This window comes from Corvus hawaiiensis, chromosome 23, assembly GCF_020740725.1.
Source record: "Corvus hawaiiensis isolate bCorHaw1 chromosome 23, bCorHaw1.pri.cur, whole genome shotgun sequence".
In the NCBI taxonomy this organism is placed as follows: Eukaryota; Metazoa; Chordata; class Aves; order Passeriformes; family Corvidae; genus Corvus; species Corvus hawaiiensis.
In genome coordinates, this window is record NC_063235.1 from 6,927,422 (window position 1) to 6,945,948 (window position 18,527).

The 18,527-nt window shown below is 58.3% G+C and overlaps 1 protein-coding gene across 2 annotated transcripts; it reads left to right on the forward strand.

Moving 5' to 3' along the window:
* The first annotated feature begins 580 nt into the window (after window positions 1–580).
* Window positions 581–14,751, forward strand: LDLRAP1 (low density lipoprotein receptor adaptor protein 1). 2 transcript variants are annotated; one of them, XM_048327239.1, is made up of 9 exons: window positions 581–715; window positions 2,664–2,806; window positions 4,323–4,435; window positions 5,802–5,916; window positions 8,265–8,337; window positions 8,648–8,731; window positions 10,600–10,730; window positions 12,353–12,387; window positions 13,867–14,751. In XM_048327239.1, the coding sequence occupies exons 1-9, from the start codon at window positions 631–633 to the stop codon at window positions 14,009–14,011; spliced, it is 924 nt and encodes a 307-aa protein (XP_048183196.1). In that variant the 5' UTR covers window positions 581–630; the 3' UTR covers window positions 14,012–14,751. The 2 variants fall into 2 exon arrangements, with proteins under 2 accessions (XP_048183196.1, XP_048183198.1); XM_048327241.1 differs by having other exon boundaries at window positions 10,603–10,730.
* Window positions 14,752–18,527: the final 3,776 nt, after the last annotated feature.

Below are 18,527 nucleotides of genomic sequence, written 5' to 3' on the forward strand. Positions count from 1 at the left end.
GGATTTTCAATTACACAAATGTTTCTGTGAATAATAGGCTTTGGGAGGCATTACTCTCCAAATCCCAAATACGGGGTTTAACCTCCTCATTATTATCCCTTTAATTTCGGAAAGCCTGGGAGGGCCTTAATCTTCCATTCAATCACGTCCAGGCCGAGCTCGGAGCGGTTGGTGACACGCAGGGGTGACGTGCTCAGGCTAAACTTCATCAAACAGGGTATCCAAACATCCCACCGCGTTTTCCCCTTCCAGGCTGGGGGGCACCAAACCCCTCATGGGGGCAAACACAACTTTTTTGGGGGTCACCTGAGCATGGGGCGAGTGGGGGGAGGGGGAGCCCTTGCCCTGAATTTGAGTGGGGAATGTGGCGACCCCCTTGGGAAAGGGGGGATCCGTATGGGGCTGGGGGTGTCTCTAGTGGGGACAAACAGCCCCCGATTTTGGGGGCACTCACAGCCCCCGGGTGTGGCCGGGTCTCGGGGTCCCCGCGGAGTTTTGGGGTCCCCGGGCGGGGGGTGGGCGTGGCACAGGGCGTGGCTCGTGACGTCAGCGCCTCATTTGCATGGCCCCGCCCCCCGGACGCGGTCAGCGCTGGCGCCGCAGGAAAGTTTGCGGCGGGGCCGGGCCGGGATGGACGCGCTCAAGTCCGCGGGTCGGGCCCTGCTGAGGAGCCCCAGCGTCCACAAACCCTCGTGGGCCGGCGGGCGGCACAAGAGTGAGAGCCGAAGCCCCTTTTCCCCTCCCCGCACCCCCCTGTCCCGCACCCCGCGCTCCTTTCTCCGCTCCCCGGGCCCGCGCACACTTTCCCCCCCTCTTTGCACCTTCTTTTCCCTCTGCTTTACGCCGTCCGCTCTCTCCTCTTCCTCCCACCGCCCTGCACTCCCTTTTTGCTTTACTTTGGGTCTCTCTCGCAGCTCTTCTTTCACTTTTAGCCCCACTTTTTGCCGCACGTTTTGCGCCACCGCGTTGCGCACCCCTTCCCTTGCACCCCTTTCCCCGGGCAGCAGCGGGGCTGGGTGGGTGGCTGGAGCGGTGTCCCCGTGTCCCTGTCCCCGTGTCCCTGTCCCCCAGCCTGAGCCCGGCGGGTACTTTGTGACCTCGTGACGCTGCTGGCTTCGTCACACGATCGATAGCCCCGTGGCGAGCGGCCACCCGGCCCCTGCCAGGCGCCCTCCCGGGCCAGGGGGGGCCACCCCGCGCCCCCCGAGGCGGCATCGAACTTGTGGCTGCCGCTGATCCGATGAGATCGACCCGGCGTGCTACACCTGGGATTAGGGATAAGCAGCAGCGGGGCACGGACGGGGCTGGCTTGGGGACAGCCGGGGGGGCTGTGTGACAGCTCTGGGGGCTGCCCCGCGTGGCCTTGCCCGGCAGGGATGTCCTTCGAGGCGCTGTGACCTTGCAAACCCCGCCCCGTGCCCTTTGCGGGGTGTTCGGGGGTGCTGGTGGTGAGGGCAGCGTGTGCCCTTCCTCTCCGAACGCACCTCGGTGGCTGCTTTCACACCGCTTCCTTTCCGTCCCGGCGCTGCAGGTGGCATCGGGTGATGCTCGGGGGGTCCCCGGGCTCAGGGATGTGGGACCAGTGCCCATCCTTGGCACGCAAACCCCAGCCAGGGCTGGGGGGACAGGCGGCACCCCCGGCACCCTCCGTTTCCAGCTGGGACACCAGGGTAGCAGAGCACCCCGCCTGTCCTGGGCTGTTTCCTGCCCTCTCCAGGTGTGTTGGGTGAGAACCCCGCCTTCCTGGGGACCCCTCCCTCCCCTCTCCAGCCGGAGCCGTGTCCCAGGGCTCAGCCTGGCAGTGGGGGCAGGGTTTTTATGGTTTATCTCTCATCCTGCCTCCGCAGGGAGCCTGAGTCACCCGGGGTTGCTCCGAGGGCGTGCCCAGGTCCGCAGCATCCCCGCAGCCCTGCAGGTGTGCAGGGAGCTCTGGAGTTTGGCCCCACGGCCTGCTGGAGGCCTCAGGGCTGTGTTTTGTCTCTGGGAGCCCCATCCCTCCCAGATGTGGTTTCCCCTCCTTCCCCAGGGCTGTGGTTTCTTGCCCTCCTTCAGCACAAGCTGCACATCCTGGGGTGCCAGCCCCGTGTCTGGGAGTTGGCTCTGGCAGTGGAATTTCAGGCTTAGGAACTCCCACCTGACTTCCACCTTGGCCCCACACGTGTCCCTGTATTTAGAACCCTCATTCCAACGCCCCCAGCACTTCGGGGCAGAGGCCAGTGGTGGTTTGCAGGGGGAGAGCAGAGACCTCTGCTCGTGAGGGGCTCCTCAGGGCTGTAGGTGACTGATTTGCCAGGTCACAGCTCCTCGCCTGCCCGGGCTTAGCAGCAAATCCCATCTTACCCTCCTTGTGTAGGTGATGCTTTGTAGGGTCAGTGGGGTTCTGCCGTGGGCCTGGGTGCTCCCAGGTGGCTCCTAAAGGGTTGTTGCTGTTCGTTGTGGCTCGTGGAAAACGTTTTGGGATTTGTTTTCGCTGCCTTGGAGGGCTGCAGGGGCTGCAGGGAGGCTCCCACGGGAACACCTCGTGGCTGAAGTGCTGCTGCCTCCTCTCACAGCCCCATCTCCTCCTCCAAGCTCCCAGCACGGGGGTCCAGGCAGCAGCTGAACCCTCAGGGATGTTCCTCTGTGTGTGTGTGTGAGCCCAAGAGCCTCCCTTGTGTCTGCAGAGCTGCCCGAGAACTGGACGGACACGCGGGAGACGCTGCTGGAGGGGATGCTCTTCAGCCTCAAGTACATGGGCATGACCCTGGTGGAGCAGCCCAAGGGAGAGGAGCTCTCTGCAGCCGCTGTCAAAAGGATCGTGGCCACCGTGAGTGTCCCTGAGTGGCCCTGCTCTTCTGGGGAGTCTCACTGGGAACAGTTTCAGAGCTGCAGCTGGGACTGGGGCTGCTCAGGATTGCAGCTCCAGAGGGTTTGGGGTTGCAGCTCCAGCCCCTGCAGAGGTGTAGGTGGAACTGCAGACAGTTCCAGGCACTGGGAAGCCCTCGGGATCAGCCCAGGCTCTGGCATGGGGCACGCTGGGGAAAGCTGGTGCGTGGCTGAGCTCTGGCTCCCCGTGATAAGCCCGGGTGACCCTGGGTGTGTGAGGAGGCACTGACCTGCTGCAGTCAGCCTGCCCCGGGGCTGGGTCCCCTCAGCAAGGCAGGGACAGCGTTTGGAGCGTGGCCAGCGCCGTTCTGGGCTTGCCTTCCCAGGATTTGGAGGGTTAAGGTGGGAAGGGAGTGGGACAGCTTGCTCCAGTTCCCAGCCAGCACAGCCACTGTCCCACTGTAACCTCAGAGGGACGGATTTCCAGCCATCCCCCTGGTTCCCAGCCCATTTCCAGCCCATTTCCAGCCATCCCCCTGGTTCCCAGCCCATTTCCAGCCATCCCCCTAGTTCCCAGCCCTCCTCCAGCCCATTTCCAGCCATCCCCCTGGTTCCCAGCCTTCCTCCAGCCCATTTCCAGCCATCCCCCTGGTTCCCAGCCCTCCTCCAGCTTGGAGCCTCCCCGTCTCAGCAGGCTCCGGGTAAAATTAACACTTCTTTAAGCCCTTGTAACAGTGAATGAGGCAGAGCCCCAGCTGAGCCCTTCAGCCTTGTAAAGCTCAATGGGGTGGGGAGCGCTGGATCCTCTCCTGGCACGTGCTGAGCTGGGCCAGGGAAGGAGGGAATCGCTCCATGGAACGGGAGCTGCTGGCAGAGCCCTTCCCATCTGCTCTGATCGACTGGGAATGGAGCCCTCGAATAAAGCCTCGGGGCTGGGGCAGCCTCAGAGGGGCAGGACCACTTTGGGCATGGCTTTGAAGTCCCCAGGGAGTGGGGCTGAGGATTCCAGCCTGGAGCTGGCTGGATTATTTCTTTTGGAAGGAAGCTGGGCAGCGAGCTGAGTGTGAGCTGCAGGCTGGAAGCACCAGGCCAGTGAATAAGAGAACATGGCCCATAAAATTCTGGTTTTAATCAGTGTCCTGAGCTTGGTGCAGGGGGTGCTTTGCCCCTGGAGTGGGGTTTGGCAGCACAGCCTGGGAGCCCAGGAGCCATCCTGCTCCCAGCACAGCTCCTGTGGCCGTGCTGGTGGCCCCTTTGTCCAAAAGCAAAACTCGCAGGGTTTCAGCAGAACTCGGCCACAGCAGCCCCCAGTTGGTGCTGGTGGCCCTGGGGGCATCCCTTCGGAGGTGCTGGGCCTGTGGGGTGGGTGGGGTGTGTGTCCCTGCCTGGTGAGTGCCAGCACAAATCTGGCAGCAGAACCAGTGATGCCAGTGTGCATCCCCAGGGTCTGCTCACACACCTCTGGATGTGCCAGCCTTAAAAGCCTGGGCCTTCCCCTCCCTCTTTTCCTCCCAAAGGCAAAAGCAAGTGGGAAGAAACTGCAGAAGGTGACTCTGAAGGTGTCGCCCCGAGGGATCGTCCTGAACGACAGCAGCACCAACGAGCTCATCGAGAACATCTCCATTTACAGGTGGGTGTGGGGCTGCTCTCCTGGCTCTGTGCCCCAAGGCTGCCCCGGTGCCCCCCTGGGTGCGCAGCAGAGGGGTGGGAAGGAAGGTGGGTGATGAATTGAGGTAAATTTAGGGCTGGTGCAGTGAGGGTCCAGCAAGGCTGGGGTGCAGAGGGTGTCAGAGCATCCCTCAGCTGCGGCTGCTGTCAGGGCTGGGGTGACTCATCCCATGCCAGGGAATTCCTTCCCATCCAGCATTGACCTGGGGGTGCTGGAGGGGCCACGTGCAGCACAGTGACCTGCCATGGCTTTGGCACAATTGTCAGCGTGACCAGGAGGTTTTGGGAGAAATGGGAGAAAGGAGTGAACTCCCCAGCGCCTCTTTAATGAATCCAGAGCTCAGCTCAGCTCTGGGAAACAGAATATGGGCCGCTGGGCAGAGGCAGCCTCACATGAACAAACTAACGTGCTGTAAATGAAGTTTGAATGTGGCTTTTTGGAACCCCGGCATCTGCTGGGAACTGGGACCTTCCAGTCCCCTCCCTGCAGCTCTCGGGGACAGCAGGACCTGAAGGGGCAACGTGGGGCCATGGAGGAACTTCCACCGAATTTTTCCCCCTCTTTTCCCTGGGGTTTTCTCTTTCTTTACCCCTCTTTGATCAGGGCAGAGGCTTTGCTGGCTGCCAGCCCTTCCCACCTTGCACTAAACCTGTGCTCAGTCCTGCTGGAGATGATGCTGAGGGAGCCACAGAAGGGAGCACAGCCTCAGCTCCCCAATCTTCTCAGCCTGTTGCTCTTCTGGTTTGTCATTCCAGAGTCATCCCTGCCCTGCCCAGGGGCTGGGAGAGACCCAGAGATCCTGGGGATGCTCAGTGAGGAGGCTGAGCCTCCCTCCCACGTTCCCTGAGCTCGGGGCATCCCATGCATGCTGCAGCTCCCAGAGCCTGAACTCAGCCTTTCCTGGGCACCCCTGCATCAACTTCTCTCCCTGCTCTGAGCCTGAAGATGACCTCCTAGGCTGAGAGCAGCTCCTTCCTCCTTCCTTATCCTCCAAGGAAAACCTTCTGAGCGAGTCTCTCTTCTGAAGGCAGAGCACTTGTGAGGTGCTGCTCTGCTGGGATCTTTCCCTTCTCCAACCTGTCCTTTCCCACAAGGCTCTTCCTTCTCCTCTTCTCTTCTCTTCCACCTCTCCTTGTGGTGCCCATGGATCTCACCCTGGTTTCTCTTACTGCCCAGCCCCATCCTCCACTCTGGGAAGTTGTCCCCAAGCCTGGTGACATCCCTGTGCTCCCTGCGTGGCCCTGGAGCTGGGCAGGCTCCTGCTGGCAGCCCCCAGGAGGCTTTGGAGCCTCTCCCCGGAGCTCAGAGCCCTCGTTGTGTCTTTCAGGATTTCCTACTGCACGGCAGACAAGACCCACGATAAAGTGTTTGCCTACATTGCCCAGAACCAGCTCAATGAGAACCTGGAGTGCCACGCCTTCCTGTGCACCAAGCGGAAAATGGTCAGTGCAGGGGAGCCGGCGGGGGTGGATGAGAGGAGGAGGAGGAGGAGGAGGCAGAGAGGGGCTGCAGGGCTGAGATCAGGGCTCAGGCAGAGCCAGGGGCCCAGGGAGAGCTCCCAGTGTCCCTCCTGCTGCTGTTACCCTGCAGCTCATCCAGGCTGGATCCAGCCCCTTGTCTTGGCTGGGAAAGCCTCCCTGGGGTGAGGCTGAGAGGAGCTGACCCTGCAGCAGCACCTGAAAGCCCCATCCCAGCTGCAGTCCTGGCTGCTGGGGCCCTGCCCTGCCCCACATCCCCCTCCCTGTGCTGCTGGAGCTCCCGAGCCCGGCGGGCAGAGAGGCTTTGGCAGGAGGTGCCCAGGGGACCCTGCTGGGGGCACCCAGCCAGCAGCTCCGGGCTCCCTGCCCTGGATCCTGGCCCTGCCCTGCCCTGGAGGCTCCGTGGACAATTTTTAGTGGCATCTTTGTAGCTGGGGCCGTGTCCTCCCCATGGGAGACCCCGCTGTGTGCAGAGGATGGGGCTCGGGGCAGAGACCTGGGTGTGGGAAGAGTCTGGATCTTGCTTTGAACCCTCCTGGGATTTCCTCCTGCTGGTTCAGTGCTCCAGGATGGGCAGGGACCTGGTGAAAAGAGAGGGGAGTGGGGCAAGGAGAGCCCTGGGGGGGTCTCTGGTGGAGCCAGAGCTGGGACTGAGCCCCGTCCCTGTGCCAGGAAGGGGCTTTAGGGGAGAGGAAGGACAGGTCAGACCCTTCTGCCCCAGAAATCCTTCCCCTGGTGCCTCTTGCAGGGCCCCGGTGGGGAATGGGGTGTCCCAGATCCCCTCTGTTCCTGCCCTGTGCATCCCAGTGTGGTCCTCAGCAGCATCCCCGTGCCTGGAGCTCGGCCACCAGGGCTCTGTTAATATTCTGTGCCTCTCCCAGCTCGTTTTTTTTTCCTTGGAGAGAATAATGGGAGCTACAAGTTGTCTCTCCATTCCACGGCGTGTGCTCCCGTCCTTGCACGGCCAAGATAAGCCTCGCTCTGCAAATTAAAATTTAAATCTTCCTGCTGCTAAAAGAATTATCTCAGTGCTACATCAGCTCAGTGCGTCCCCTGCCAAATAAAGTTCTCCAAAAGCCTTTTGCGGCACAAAACTGGGAATAATTTCCTTTTTCCTGGTCTATAAAACACAGGAACGTCCTGCTGGTGAGGTGATCCCTGCTCCCAGCCTGGGAGCCAGCCCTCCCCAGGGCAGGGTCCCTGGATGCACCACAGCTCCCAGTCACTGGCATATAATTAGTCCATATTTTTAGTTCCTGGGTAATTCTCAACGGTAGCTGGGTCTATTAAACTTGATTCAGATGTGACAGCTTAAATTGTAAACAGCTGTGAGGAGTTTCATACTTAATTACCATATTTAAGGGGTTTTTTGCCATAAAGCATTTGCACTTCCATCAAGGATGTAAATAGCTCCGACATTCAAATGAGCTCTGCTGCTTCCCAGCCTTAATTGGCACTGATGGCTTTGGGGGTCTCCTCACCCCCCTGCCTGGGTTTGGGGTTTTTTCTGGGTTTTTTTTGGTTGTACCCTGTGTGTGCCCCCCCATGTGCCCCCCGGGAGCTGCCAGGGGTGCAGGTTCCACCCTGGCTCTGGGTTTGTTTCATTCACAGCTTGATAAAACAAACTCAGCCCCGAGGCTCGGGCAGTGCTGGAAGCGTTCCCCGTTCCCTCCCGGTGCTGGAGCTGCTCCTGAGCTCTGCCTGCTCCTCGTGGAAGTGGCATTTCTGTCACTGTGGCTGCACCTGCGGCAGCTGGAGCAGCTTTGGCGCTGCTGCAGCTCAGGGAGGGCTGGCAGGGAGGGTGTCCCTGCTGCTGCCACAGCCAGGCTGGCACGGGACAGACCCACACTTGGAGCATCCTGGAGCCCGTGGCCGTGCTGGGGTGTGCTTCCTGAGCTCTCTCAGGGGCTGATCCCTGAGAGATGTTGGTGGTTCTGGGGGTTCTCCACGGCAGCTGCAGCGGAACGAGCCCAGGGCTGGGTTTGGGTCACGCTGAGGGGTGGGGAGCAGGGAAAGCCCCCTCAGGAGCAGCTGCTCCTCCCCATCCATCAGCTCCATCCCTGTGACATCCCTGTGACATCCCTGTGACTGCCCTGTCCCTGCCTCCCCCTCCTTCCCTGGCACCTGGGGACGTGTCTACAACGAGCTGCGTGTCCTACACGGAGCGAGCCTCTGCTCCCATCAATGTTTGATGCCTCTCCCAGCCCGGCAGGAGCAGGGACTGCTCAGATCCAGGTTAACACCACTCTGCAAAGCCAGTGATGGCAGTCCCTGCCTGCCCCAGCAATGTCCTGCCTCTCTGTCCCCTGCAGGCTCAGGCTGTCACCCTCACCGTGGCTCAGGCCTTCAAAATCGCCTTCGAGTTCTGGCAGGCAGCAAAGGAAGGTGAGCTCTGTCCCCTCTTCACGTGGAAGTTCAGGGGGTGGCTCTGGTGTCTTTCCAGCTTTCAAGTGCCTTTTTCTCTCGCCTCCCAAATGTCCAGGTTTCTCTGACAGCCCTGTAAATCCAGCCAGCTTTTGGCTGTGCTGCTTTCCTGCTGAAGGGCCTCAGGTGCCTCAGAGCCCTGGCACTGCTGGGATTTTTGCTTTCATCTTCCATGAGATGATAAAAGCACCCAGAGGTGGCCTGGCCAAGCTGTCCCCATCCCTCCTCCCTAAAAGCTGGCAGGCAGTGATGGGGTTTCCTTCTTTTGCAGAGAAGGAGAAGCGGGAAAGGTCCATCCTGGAAGCAGAAGGGACGAGCAGCCCCGGCTCAGAAGCTCCTGCCCGTCCTGTCACACGTGAGCCACCAGAGCAGAGCTGGGATGGGGGATTCCCCCAAACGGGGATGGGGACAGCCTGAGGGATGGGGGATTCCCCCAAACAGGGCAGGGGACAGCCTGAGGGATGGGGGATTCCCCCAAACAGGGATGGGAACAGCCTGAGGGATGGGGGATTCCCCTGAACGGGGATGGGGACAGCCTGAGGGATGGGGGATTCCCCCAAACAGGGCAGGGGACAGCCTGAGGGATGGGGGATTCCCCTGAACAGGGATGGGGACAGCCTGAGGGATGGGGGATTCCCCTGAACAGGGATGGGGACAGCCTGAGGGATGGGGGATTCCCCCAAACAGGGATGGGGACAGCCTGAGGGATGGGGGATTCCCCTGAACGGGGATGGGGACAGCCTGAGGGATGGGGGATTCCCCCAAACGGGGATGGGGACAGCCTGAGGGATGGGGGATTCCCCTGAACGGGGATGGGGACAGCCTGAGGGATGGGGGATTCCCCCAAACGGGGATGGGGACAGCCTGAGGGATGGGGGATTCCCCTGAAAGGGGATGGGGACAGCCTGAGGGATGGGGGATTCCCCTGAAAGGGGATGGGGACAGCCTGAGGGATGGGGGATTCCCCCAAACAGGGCAGGGGACAGCCTGAGGGATGGGGGATTCCCCCGAACAGGGCAGGGGACAGCCTGAGGGATGGGGGATTCCCCCAAACAGGGATGGGGACAGCCTGAGGGATGGGGGATTCCCCTGAACGGGGATGGGGACAGCCTGAGGGATGGGGGATTCCCCTGAACGGGGATGGGGACAGCCTGAGGGATGGGGGATTCCCCCAAACGGGGATGGGGACAGCCTGAGGGATTTTCCCTGAGCAGGGCAAGCTCCTGGGAGGGCTCTGAAGGCCAGGAGGAGCAGCACTTCAGGGTTCTTGGCTGCCAGCTGAGTGCTTCCTTCTCCCCCTTAAACTTCTCCTGCTGCCACCCCAAATCCTGCCCCAGGCAAATTGGCTGTGATGTCCTTATGAGCTCAGCCTGGATCTGCACACCCAGAGCTCGGGTTTGGGGTGCTGTCAGACCCCAGACACTCCCCTGAGGGAGGGGAGGTGTGTGAAATACAACAATTACATAGTAAATCTCCTCAGGATTCGGGGCCTGGCCCTGGGTCCTCTGCTGCCTCCGAAGGGCAGGGCAGGGAGAAGTGGGACAAAAGGCTAATCCCTCCTCCCTGCTGGCCACGGAGATAAGAGGATTTGACATGGTGAAAAATAGCATTGAACTGGGCTTGCTTCCAGGCTGGCACATCCTGCTTCTTCCTGGGGAGGCTCAGGACTGGAGGAATCTCTCCCAAAGGGTGGCACATTGGGATAATCCAGCCTGGGGCTGCCGTGGATGTAGGAATGGGCTCCAGCCTCTCCCTGAGGGATGCTCCAGAGCTGGGATGCTCCTGCATCCACCCCAGTGCAGGGTGCTGGGGAGGGTTGGAGGCTTCCCAAGGTCTGAACTTCCCCCAGGGCAGGATTTGCCCTCAGTCCTATAAAATACCTTTGTAAAGTGTTGTGGGCTGAGCTGAGGATGTCACCCAGGGGCTCTTCCCACCTGGGCATGGGACGGCCTGGGGCTCATCCTCAGCATCAGTGGGCACCCAGGAGCCTTCCCAAGGGCTGCATCCCCGCTGGGAGCTCCTCAGGTGCCTGACCTGGACACCCTGGATGAACCACAGCCCCCACTGGGGTGGGTGCAGCTCCTCAGTGCTCAGGTTTGGGGCCATCCTGGAGGAATTCGGTGCAGCCCTTTGCTTGCACTCTTGAAGGGAAGCGGCTCCTGCAGGAAGGTTTGGCTGTGTCTCTGCTCCTCTCCCCTCATTCCCTCTCTGCTCTGCCCACAGCAGCAGCCACAGGGAACTTGCTGGACTTTGAGGACCCTGCCAGATCCCCCCTGGGCAGCAGCACAGAGTCCCCACAGCTGGACAACAGCGGCTTTGGGCCCAGCCCCTCGGTCAACAACAACGTGGTGTGGGTAAGGGACAGCCAGGAGTGCTCCAGCTCCCATCCCGGGGCTTTTCCTGGGATAAACCCGGAGCTGTGGGGTGGCTGAGCTGCTCAGAGAGGTTTTGGAGATGCCCACAGCCGGGAAGGATCGCTGAGTGTTCAGTGCCTGCTGCCCTTTTTAGGTGTGGGGAGGAAATGAGCAGGACACAAAGGCCCGTGAGGAACGCTGCTGTCAGGTCCTTGAATATTCCCTGTTCTGGAGCAGCATTTCTCAGGGGTTTGTCACTTACCTGAGAGACCACCCAAGTGCTCTGTGCAGGGGCAGGAATCAGGACATTGATGGCTTTTGTTTACTGCTCACTAAAACCAGGTTATATTTATGTTCATTATTACTCTGACTTCTCCCTGCTCCTGTTCGTGGCTGTGGGAGCTTGGATGGCTTCTTGGAAATGCCCTCAGTCCTCTGGCTGTAATTGTTTCGTGGATCTCTGATAGAAAAGTGATGGGGCAGCCCTGGGTGTGCATCCATCAGGGAGCCTCTCCATGCCCCAGTGCTCCATCGTCCCCTTCAGACTGGAGGAGGGTGGGGTTATATGGGATATTGGGAAGGAATTCCTCCCTGAGAGGGTGGGCAGGCCCTGGCACGGGGTGCCCAGAGCAGCTGTGGGTGCCCCTGGATCCCTGGCAGTGCCCAGGGCCAGGTTGGAGCACCCTGGGACAGTGGGAGGTGTCCCTGCCCGTGGCAGGAGTGGGAATGGGATGGGATTTAAGGTCCCTTCCCATCAGATCATCCTGGGATTCTCTGATCCCCAACCAGGCTGGGGCTGACCCTTGAAGCCCCACTTGACCTGGGGTCTCATCCCTGCCACAGACCCCGTGCCTGCTGGATTTTGGGGAATTGCAGGATAAGTACCTTTGCCTGGAGCCCATTCCTCGAGCCTGGCGGGCCTGAGGCTTTCCAGGTTAAACCTGAAGATCAGCTCTAAGCCCGAATCAAATCCTGGAGGCTTATCAGCAATCTCCAATCCCTGCCTGCTTACAGAGCTTTCATACTTCACTTATTAATTGCATTAAGTCTGTAAGTGCCTCACAGGATTTGGGGAACAGCCCGGTCTGTCCGTAGCAAAGCCCTCACACCGAGCAGGGAAAACCTTCCTCCCGAGCAGCTCCAGTGCTTTCCCTGGGAAACCCTGGCAGCAGAGCAGAGATAAAGGCTCCCAGAGCTGCTTTTCATGTCCCCCCCTGTGCCAGTGCAGAGCTGCTCTCCGTGATGCTGATCCAGAAAAGCCCCAAGGGACTCCTGGAGCTCTGTCCAGGTCCCTCCTCGTGGCAGAAACTGCGGAGCTGGGAGAGCGAGGGGTGGGTTCATCCCTGTGCTCCACTCGTGGGGTGGATCTGGGGGCAGGATCAGCCTGTTTGGGGATGGAGGGAAAGGACCAAGCCGCGGGACCACCAGGAGTTCACCTTTTCCCCTGGAGCTCGGGCAGAGGAGAGGAGGCAGATTGCAGAGGAGGTGACTGAGGCACTCTGAAGCCAACAGACACAGATATTTTTTGTCTGCCTTGCTCGAGTGCAGAGCCAGATCTCTAAATACACTTTTGTGCAGTTCTCTTAGCAACTACTTGTCTCTCTTTTTATCTCTTAACAAAGGAAATGGATGATGGGCTCGAGGAGGCGTTTTCAAGGTAATTCTCATCACTCCCTTCCCGAGTTCAGCACTGGGGAGCAGCCCCAGAGACTTGACTGGGGACTGGCTTTTAATAATGCTCCTTAGTCTAATCAGGGCCATGATCTGACCTAGGCAGCTGCTCCATCAGTGCCTCAGCTGGTAATTGAAAGATAGGCTTTAAGGCTGCCTGATCAGCCAAATATTTTGACAACCTTTTAAGGATGGAGAGAGGCTGTGTGTGATAGGGAATTTAATTCCCCGAGCAGTTGGTGTGTCTGCTCCCACTTGCCGAGGCTTTTTCAGGCTGCTGGTCCCAGCTTCTGGCACTGGGGGCTTTGCTCTTCCTCAGCCCACAAACTCAGCCCTCAGTCTGTGGGGTTTATTCCTCTTTCCACTCCAAATTAAGGAGTGGAGCCCGTGCCTGCTGAGCCATCCAGCAAAGCCAAACAAACCCGTTTCCTTTCAGGTGGGTTTTCCTGCCTGTCCTGTGGGGTTGGTGGAGTTTATGTGGGTCCCATCCTCCTCTTCCTCCTCCTCTTCCTGCCCCTCGGGCTGGGAGGTGCTAGAGGAGGGAGTGAGGCAGAGAAGGGTTTGCAGCAGTTCCTGCTCAGCCCTTGGGGTCTCATTTGGCTCTGAGGGATGATTTACAGCTTCCCCTTCCCCGGCAGCCTCGTCCCAGGCTGTGGCTGATAACGGGGCTGATGGATGTCCTGGACTCTCTGTTTTCCTCACCCCACGGGGTGCAGCAGATGTGGTTGTTTTTGGGGTTTGTTCTGCGTTGCTGGATGCTGAGCTGTCACATCACCCTCGGCCCTCTGGTGACTCAGAGTTTGGGCTGCTCATCCTCCGGCGCTCCCGAAACCATTCCTGCCACATCATCACAGCTGCACATTGTCCTTCTTTATTAAAAATCAGGGCTTCATCTCAGGCTTCTTGGGACGTTGTGCCTCCCCCTGGATGAACCCCCAGATGGCTGAGTTAACCCCCAGCCCCGGTGCTGCAGTATTTTCACAGGGGGGGATTTAAATCACACAACAACAAACTGGGGCTCCTTAGGTTTTGTGAAACATCTGGGCTGAGAAGCTCTCCCAGCTGCTCCTGGGGCTGGTAAACATCAGCTGAGCCCTCGGAGTCCCGAGCCAGGGAGCTGCTGCTGGGGCAGGGCTGACACTGCTCCGAGGCTGCTCCTCTGGGGAGCAGAGAGCAGAGCCCAGGGGTGGCTCCGGGGAGGAGAACGCTGCTCTGCCAGGCCAGTAATCTGTGGGATGTCCAGCCTGCAAATTCCCGGGATGCCTGCAGGGGAATTGTTGAGAGAAGCCAGCAGCAAAGCTGCAACAGACTTGAGAGTGCTGCGAATGTTCTGTGCCAGCTTCCCCCTCCCGAGAGTTTCCATTCTGCTGGAGGGTGTTGAAACGCGGAGCTGCAGCGCTGGGGGTGCAGCAGGCACGAAACCACCCGGGTTTGTGTTTCACTCTGTGCTTTTGTGCCCCCTCAGACTGGCCCAGTCGAGGACGAACCCGCAGGTGCTGGACACGGGGCTGACGGCTCAGGACATCCAGAGTGCAGAGACTCTGTCCCCTGTGGACTGGAACAAAATCGACCCCGGCACGGCAGAGAAGGATGATCTGTTCATGTTCTGAGGGCAGAGGCATCCAAGAGAGGAAAACCACTCGGAGCCTGTGGCCTGGATCGTGCTGTTCCGGGTGCTGTAACCGGGGAACCTTCGCAGGGCTCTCCAGCAGCTCAGAGGGTGTCACAGCCCAGTTTAGACCAAAGCTTCAGAAACCTAATGCGGATTTTTGTACCTTGCTTTTATCTAAACCACGAGATGCTCTTGGAGGTATTTATTCACAGTTTACAGGTGTTCCTGGGAGGTGTGGAGAGCATCTGCAGCAGTGCCTGTCCCTGCCTGCAAACAGCCTGGGCACCACCAAAGCCCCTCCGTGAGCAGCCCCCAGCCAAGGGCTGCGGAGGCAAACGCAGCTCTGAGTGTTTCTAATCCACGGATTCGGGAACAACACATCACCTGCCTGCCCAGGGAGGGGGTTTGCAGCAGCTGCTGGCAGTGTGAAATCAGAGAGGGAGCAGAGCTGGAGCTTTTGTGTGAGTGTCTGTGGCACTCTCACAGCTGTCAGTCACCCCGCGCCTCCCGGCTCTCCACGTGGGAATTGACGCTTTTTAACCCAAAGACTCTGCCAAGTTTTGCACTTTAAAACTCGAACTGAAAGCGATGGTCCGAATTGTCAAGGTAAGCAGTGCCTGGAACTTCTCCTCAGAAGCTATTTACCCAAAAAGAACCCACCCTGGCAATGCTGCAGCTCAAAGCTGACCCCTCACCTCTGACCGACTCGAGATCCTAAAGCTCCGTTGGCTTTAAAAGCAAAACCACCAGGGAGGAAGGATTTGTTTGGTTAAAATCTCTTGGAAAGGGCAGCTTGGGAGGCCCAGCAGCACCACAGATCCGTGTTCCCAGCTTGGCCCTGTGGGTTTGCCTGCCCAGGACTTGTTCCTGCCTCAAAGCCACGTGGTTGTTGCTCATTCTGTGGAGTTGGATCAGCAGGAGCAATACCTGGCTGTCCAATTAGCATCAGGTGCCCCTCCCAGTGGTGCTCCCACCCCTTCTCCCTGACAGCCACAGTTCCCAGGGGGCTCAGGAAGCTCCATCTACCCCTGGAACTGAAAATCAGCAATGCAGGTATAAAGTTTATGCTAATCAAAAGATTAAGTTTAATGATCCTAAACAGTCTCACTGACATCTCGCAGTGTTTGTGGCCTTATGTGAAGTGTACTAATCTGTTTTATAGATTTGTAACTTGGGTTTGAAGCACTAATTCGTTCCCCAGATAGCTCTTTAGAACTCCCCTAAAACTGCTCGCAGGAAGGGAAAAAACCCTCTCTGTCAGCTGTAAGAATTCCTTGGGAAGCAGCTGAGTGACTGACTTAGATTGGAGATATTTTTTTTCCCCCCCCAAGTGTGAGTGTGAGAAGGTGTTGAGGACTCGTGGAGCTGACTCATCACGGCTCTGATGGAACCTGTGCTCTGTGTGTCCTGCTCTGGGCTGTTTAAAGCAGCTCCTGTGTGCAGCAGCAGGATGGGAGGGACCTGCAGAGCTGTGCTGCAGGCACAGGGCAGGGACAGGAACCTGCTGCAGCAGCCCAGCAGTGCTGGAAGCAGCCCCTTGCCCCAGCCCAGGGAGCTCTGATCTCCCCAGGAAGCTGTGGGATGGAGTGTGAAGGTTTCTCTGACCTTTCTCCTTTCCTAGAGACTCCAGCAGCAGATCCTGGAAATGCACAACACTACCCTTGTGTGTTTAGAGTGCTTTTTTTAAGAAAACCTGACGCTGTAAAGAATATTCTGTACTGAGGGGAATAAAAACTCCGCCATTTTTTGAAGCCTCTGTGCTGGGTGACTTCATTCAATTTTCACCGTGCTCCCTTTAATGTGTGGCAGCTTTTGTGGCTCTGGTTGAGTTCTGTCTGTCCCTGATTCATGGCAGGATGTGATCAGAAACGTCCTGGGGAGGTGATTCCAGAGCCATCCAAGTGGGGAGAGAGCTGCAGCTGGACCCTGAGCCATGGTCTGCTCCCGAGGAATGCTGTGGGGCTGGATGTGGCCCCGTGGGATGCACAGAGGGAGCAAGACCCGTCCCTGTGTGACTGCTTTGGCCTCCAGGTGAGGGTGTGAGGAGGGGGAAAAGAGGGGAGGTCAATGCTTCAGGCTCATCTGCGCACAAAGAGGAACATCAAACCCCAAATCTCTTCACTGACAGCGTTCCTGAGTCACAAAGTGCTTCCCTCTGGGGGCAGCTGAGTTTGTGCAGTTGCCTTTTAGGTAAAGAGCCCAGCACAGCCCTGTGTGCTCAGCCCTCTGCAGCTCCCAGCTGCCCTCACCTCGGCTGGGAAGCACCTGGAGCATCCCTTTGGGGTGCTGACAGACGGAACCCGCGGGTGCCACCCTGTCCCTCCGCGTCCCCGCAGGGCTGTGGGCAGAGCAGGGAGGCTCTGCAGAGCCACCGCCCCCCCTCCCGCGGTGCTAACAAATATAAACCCACTAAAAGTCCATTTTTCAGCTGAAACTGCCTCTTCCAGGGTGAGCTGTCCCAGATTATGAGTGCTGAGCCCTCATGCATAACTGATGGCCCTGCTGAGGAACAAATTGATCCCTCAGTTCTGATGTGACCTTTTTTTAACTGCCAGTTAAGGAACTTTCAGCATCCATTCCCTTCTCCTGCCAGGGAAGGGAGGAGGAATTCACTGCTGAGGGGTGGCTGTGCCATGAAAAGCGGGCTGGGGGCTGCTGGCTCAGCTCCCCCAGCCCCACATTTCTCCAAGGGGGACATGGGGTGACTTTGGTGCCCGTCCCTCCCCCGGAGCAGCCGCAGCAGCAGCAGCACGGAGGTGGCAGTGCTGTGACACGCTGGGCTGTCACCCTGCCTCGGCACGGGGTGTGGAGGGGCTGGCACAGCTCCTGGCAGAGCTGTAATTTCAGTGCCAAAGATCCATAAACTTCCACAGCACCGAGGGGACCCTGGAGCCCCCAAGAGCAGCTCCAGGAGCAGCTGGAATAACCTGGAGCCGCTTCAGCAGCTCTGACTGTGAGCAGTTTATCAGCAGCGAGGGGATCCTGCTCATGGCAGAGGGAGCCTTAATACTGCATTCATTCATTTCCTCAGCACCTCTCCTCGGTGCCAGGGGAGGGACGGGAGGCAGTGCCCGGGGCTCTGGGGGTTCGTTGTTATTTTTCCTCCCTGCTAAAAGCAGCCGTCCCCAGCGGGCCCCTGGCCCCGAGGAGAAATACAGGCTTTACAAGGAGGAAGGATGTCAAGTCATTGACATCCCTGCTCCTCCCTGGCACCCGCTTGGTGCTGAGCCAGCAGGTGAGAAAAACCCTACTGAGACACCAAAGTATTCCCCAAACACCTCGTTTGTCCCAAACTTTGGCCACGACAGTTTCGGTTTTGGAGCCACCGCCGCCGTCTCTCTGGGCACAGTGGGGGAGATGCCCTGGGGATTTTCCTTCTCTCCCTTCAAACCAGACACTGCAAACTCCACACCTCTCACTCTCTGCCACCAAGGGTTTGTTTTTTTTCACCTTTCCAGCTCTCACTCAATCCCTTCCTTCCTCAGCAAACACCCCAGCCTCCACGCCGGGCTTTTCCCGACGTTCCCTGCCAGCCACAGCGGCACTTTCTGTCTCAGCTGCTCCAATCCCACGGATGGCAACACCACTCCAGGCAAAGTTTTTTGCTTAAAAGCCTGGCTGATGATACTTTGCAGGGAGTCATTTGCCTTGTACCTTTGTGTTTCCATCTGCCTGCGCTGATGCTGCTGGAACAAACCCCGGGCTCGCTGCTTGTCAGGGCTTGTTTTAGCTCCGAGTCCTCCTCCCTGCCAGCTCCCAGTGTGACATCCCAGCTCCCAGTGTGACATCCCAGCTCCCAGTGTGATATCCCAGCTCCCAGCCTGTCACTTGGCCACTGCCTCGATCACAGCCACGAGCCCCAGGTCTAATTAATGGAATAAAACGTGTAAAAGTACTAAATCTGCTCAGACGTGGCAATTCTATCACTTCTCCAACGCTGTCACAGCACGAGTAAAACTGACAGCAAGGAATAAAACAGTTGCGTCTCTGGCATTTTTTATTACTTTTAATGTGCTGTCCTTTTTTTTTTCTGTGAGTTACTGGAAATTTAAATTATAATGGTATGCTTCACTTAAAGAAAGTATCCATAGCAACAGGAACATCTAAATTATTGCAGGCTGATCACTTCTCTCCTGGAGTCACATCACACGCCTTTCAAAGGCAGTCCCAGAGGTGCAAGATTTTAATAGAATTTTTTTTTTTAACCTTTTTTTGCAAATAAACAAGCGAATACACAGCACTTTCTCCATCAATGCAATACCTACAGAAAGATCTAAAGTGAGTAAGTGCCAGCTCAATTTGCTACTCAGAGAGGGGGGCTCCAGGCTTGCTCTTGAATCAGAGACTTTTTCCTCTGAGTCAGTGGTTATTCCGTGTGAAACTGGAGAATTTCTGTGCAGTTCAGCTGCTGAAAATTCTCTTGAACAGGGGGAAGGCAGCAGGGGAAGATCACTGAGCCTGCAGCATCGGAACTGTGCTTGTTTGATTCCAAGCTGGCCATGGGTTTATTTCTA

What these genes read in the sequence shown, in the direction of transcription:
- LDLRAP1 (XM_048327239.1), top strand. Translation starts at nt 631, where the DNA reads ATGGACGCGCTCAAGTCCGCGGGTCGGGCCCTGCTGAGGAGCCCCAGC. An exon ending in GGCCGGCGGGCGGCACAAGA is followed by an intron (nt 716 to 2,663) that starts GTGAGAGCCGAA and finishes TTGTGTCTGCAG; the next exon opens with AGCTGCCCGAGAACTGGACG. An exon ending in CTGGCAGGCAGCAAAGGAAG is followed by an intron (nt 8,338 to 8,647) that starts GTGAGCTCTGTC and finishes CTTCTTTTGCAG; the next exon opens with AGAAGGAGAAGCGGGAAAGG.